The sequence below is a fragment of the Notothenia coriiceps genome, unplaced genomic scaffold, assembly GCF_000735185.1.
Source record: "Notothenia coriiceps isolate Sejong01 unplaced genomic scaffold, NC01 NC01_scaffold00009010, whole genome shotgun sequence".
Taxonomy (NCBI): domain Eukaryota; kingdom Metazoa; phylum Chordata; class Actinopteri; order Perciformes; family Nototheniidae; genus Notothenia; species Notothenia coriiceps.
Genome location: NW_011341711.1, coordinates 280,508 through 283,655, shown reverse-complemented (window position 1 = coordinate 283,655; position 3,148 = coordinate 280,508). Strand labels below are relative to the sequence as shown.

At 40.1% G+C, this 3,148-nt stretch overlaps 1 protein-coding gene across 1 annotated transcript in view; it reads right to left on the bottom strand.

The window, feature by feature from the left end:
- Nucleotides 1-929: 929 nt before the first annotated feature.
- Nucleotides 930-3,148, bottom strand: part of pole (polymerase (DNA directed), epsilon) — a 28,712-nt gene continuing 26,493 nt past the window's right edge. Inside the window, exons 44-46 of the mRNA XM_010770663.1 lie at nucleotides 2,444-2,569; nucleotides 1,425-1,514; nucleotides 930-1,313 (exon numbers count right to left, since the gene is read on the bottom strand). Coding sequence (XP_010768965.1) covers nucleotides 1,191-1,313; nucleotides 1,425-1,514; nucleotides 2,444-2,569 — 339 coding nt within the window. The 3' untranslated portion in view covers nucleotides 930-1,190. The remainder of the gene's footprint in view (nucleotides 1,314-1,424; nucleotides 1,515-2,443; nucleotides 2,570-3,148) is intronic.

Below are 3,148 nucleotides of genomic sequence, written 5' to 3'. Positions count from 1 at the left end.
CCTTCTTTGTTAACATGGTGACTTCACTATGTAACACTTGCGCTGCTATTGGCTAACGCTCCAACACATTGTCCAACACATGTCAAAAGCGGTTGACTAATAACAACTGAGCCGGCCAGCTAACCAATCAGAGCAGACTGAGCTCTGGTTTCAGACGGAGGGTGAAAAGAGGTGCTGCAGAACTGGCAGTATAAAGACCATTTTGAACATTAAAGCATGTAAAGATGTGAGATTAGAGGCACAGAAGCTAATATGAACCTGAAAATTAGCATAATAGGGTCCCTTTAATATTTAAGTCACAAGCCTTCTATGTGGTCCTTTGTCCCTCAAACTGCATATCCAGCATGTGTCAGTGAGCAGCTCTTAAAAGTCAATCTAATTGTGCCTCAGATTAGAGACTGAAATGTAATTACTTGTCTGAGAAAGGCCCATCAGCAGGCAAAGTGAGTCATCCGGGGGGCAATGAAAGTGATGGTGGTGCATGGGCTAAGATCATTGGGATCTGGACCAGCTCACAGTAATCACTAAATGATGTTTAGACATTCAATACCACTAAAAAACGTTCCAGATATGTTGACATGATGACATCACTGTGAAAATTGCTTAAAAATCCTAAAACTCTTTACCAGATGAAGCCTTTGCACAATAACTACTCAAACATAAGAAAGAAGATAATAAAAACAGAAAAACAAAAACTATATTCATAACCGCCACGCCAAAAAATGAAATGTCTAACGTCTATTATTGGGAATTCACATAATAAACGCGATTCTCAGAGCAGGTCAAGCCGCAACAGACACACTATCAGCCAAGTGAGGAGGAAGTGGTGTCTGCTGGGTAATGAAGGTCTCCAGAGTAGATGGCACACAGGATGTTTATGCTTTATCCTTTGCGGCTTGCATTTTTAGAAGTAAAACATTCAAACACAGTTGAAACATTTGGAAAAATATTTATTAACAATCATAAAAATGTAAATCACAAACATACATCATTTTATTTTGGCATAATAAAAAGGCATTAAACATATTTACAGTCCAGATATTTCTCCTTAACAGTGTCTTGGTAACAAAGAATCACAACAAACATCGTGAAGGCGGATATACAAGTGCATTAACTGGAAACATTTGAGTGTTTTCCAGATGGAGAAGAAGCTGCCACAGATGCAGCAGACGGAGTGTTGGATGTCACATTCAGAGAGCGCTCTGGCTGATCTGTGGGCTCATGACGAGCAGCCAGTCGATCGTCTCCTCCAGGTAGCTCATGCTGTAGTGGGATGCGATATTCCGAAACACCGTGATCTGATCAAAGAGGCTCTTTAAAATGAAAGAAAGGGGGTAAAAACAGCTGTGAGAACAATGTTTGATTGGAACAACCATATGCTTTCATCAGTTTACTGAATTGATTGATTGATAGAGAGTAGAAACCTTGGCTGAGAAGGTGAGGATGAAGTCTCCGGCACATTTGCAGTACAGCGGCATGTTTGCTTCCTTCACTCCTTTACATTTGGTGCACACCTAAAATCAAACAGAGGTTTTAGCATAATGGAAACTTCAGGGAAATTATTATTGGATGTTGTACAACAGATGATGACCATTAATGAATTCTTAACTATCAACATTAGCACGTCAAATGTGTTGATAACGATGGTATCTATTCAAACGAGTGGTTCAGAAATCAATAACAGTATCGGAAATGCCTCGCATACAGAAAGTCTACGCACTGATCGGCATTATGTCATCATATCATTTATCCGCAAATGTATGCCATAAAAGAACAACAACGACTCTCACAGGAGACGGGAAAGAAGCGAGACGGCTCACTCATAAGCAAGTTTCATCATTACTTGCGGTTAAAACAATTACTGTTTGAAATCAATGATGGAAGCAGCTAATGTGTGAGCCATGCAGCTTTCTATTTCCTTCTCATTTCTTGTGTGTGAGTCAGTGTTACATAAGTGCAATATTTATGGTAAAGTTTTATAGAATTTGTTCTCTGTATGCTTTTGTTCATGTTTTATAAAGGGTTAAACCAGGTCATAACAATCAACAATGAAAGCCATTATATCACATCCACACATGGTTAGTAGCAAACAGCTATATAATCAAATATATGGTTTTTAAATGTGACACTATCCAAACAAAACTGGGTTTTAGTGATACCTAAGTTAAGGTATTAGAAAGTGAAAAATGGTGCTGGAACATCTCTTTGCTCCGTCCTAACTACGGCAACATCTTTAAAAATGTAGTTTTATTTAGATCTCTTTGAATGTGCCTTTATTTCATAGTTACAGTAAATATACTGACATGAAGCATGGGAGAGAAATAGGGGGATGACATCCAACAAAGGCAACACATTAGGGTTTATGGTACATGTATTAACTTCTAGGACAACACTTAAAACTGGTTAGGATGTTATATCAATTCATTACACTATCTTTACTCACCAGATCCTGCAGTGTGTAGCTCATCATTTTCTTCTGCAGAGCTTCCACCAGAGCCATCTCAATAGACTCAGTGTCATACTGCGTCTGGCAGTTTGAGCAGAACCACTGAGGCAAGACGGACCCATCCTGAGGAGAGGAGAGCAGTTTTCTGACTGGTATTTCATACATTAATATCAAGCGGGTGCAAAATGCCGCAGCAAGGCTTTTTAACTGGCACACGGAAATATGACCACATTTCCCCCATTTTGGCTTTCGCTCCACTGGCTGCCATTACATTTTAGGATTCATTTCAAAATCCTTTTATTTATTTTAAATCCCTAAATGGCATGACCCCACCATATCTTTCTGAGCTGCCCTTACACGCCCCACCGCCCTCTCAGGTCAGCGGATCAACTGCTCCTGAATGTGCCCAGAACCAGGTCAAAGCTCAGAGGGGGCCGTTGCTTCTCTGTAGCAGCTCCCACACTGTGGAACGATCTGCCCCTGCACATCAGACAGGCCTCCACCCTGCCTGCTTTTAAATCGCTTCTTAAAACCCACCTCTTCTCCTTAGCGTATTCACATCCTTTAGAGTGTTGCTTTTATTGCTTTTAAATCAGGGGTGTCAAACTCAATTTCATCACGGCCACGTTCGCATTATGGCTGCACTCAAAGGGCCGGTTGTAACTTTAAGACTATATAAAAATAAACATATAAATATTTAAT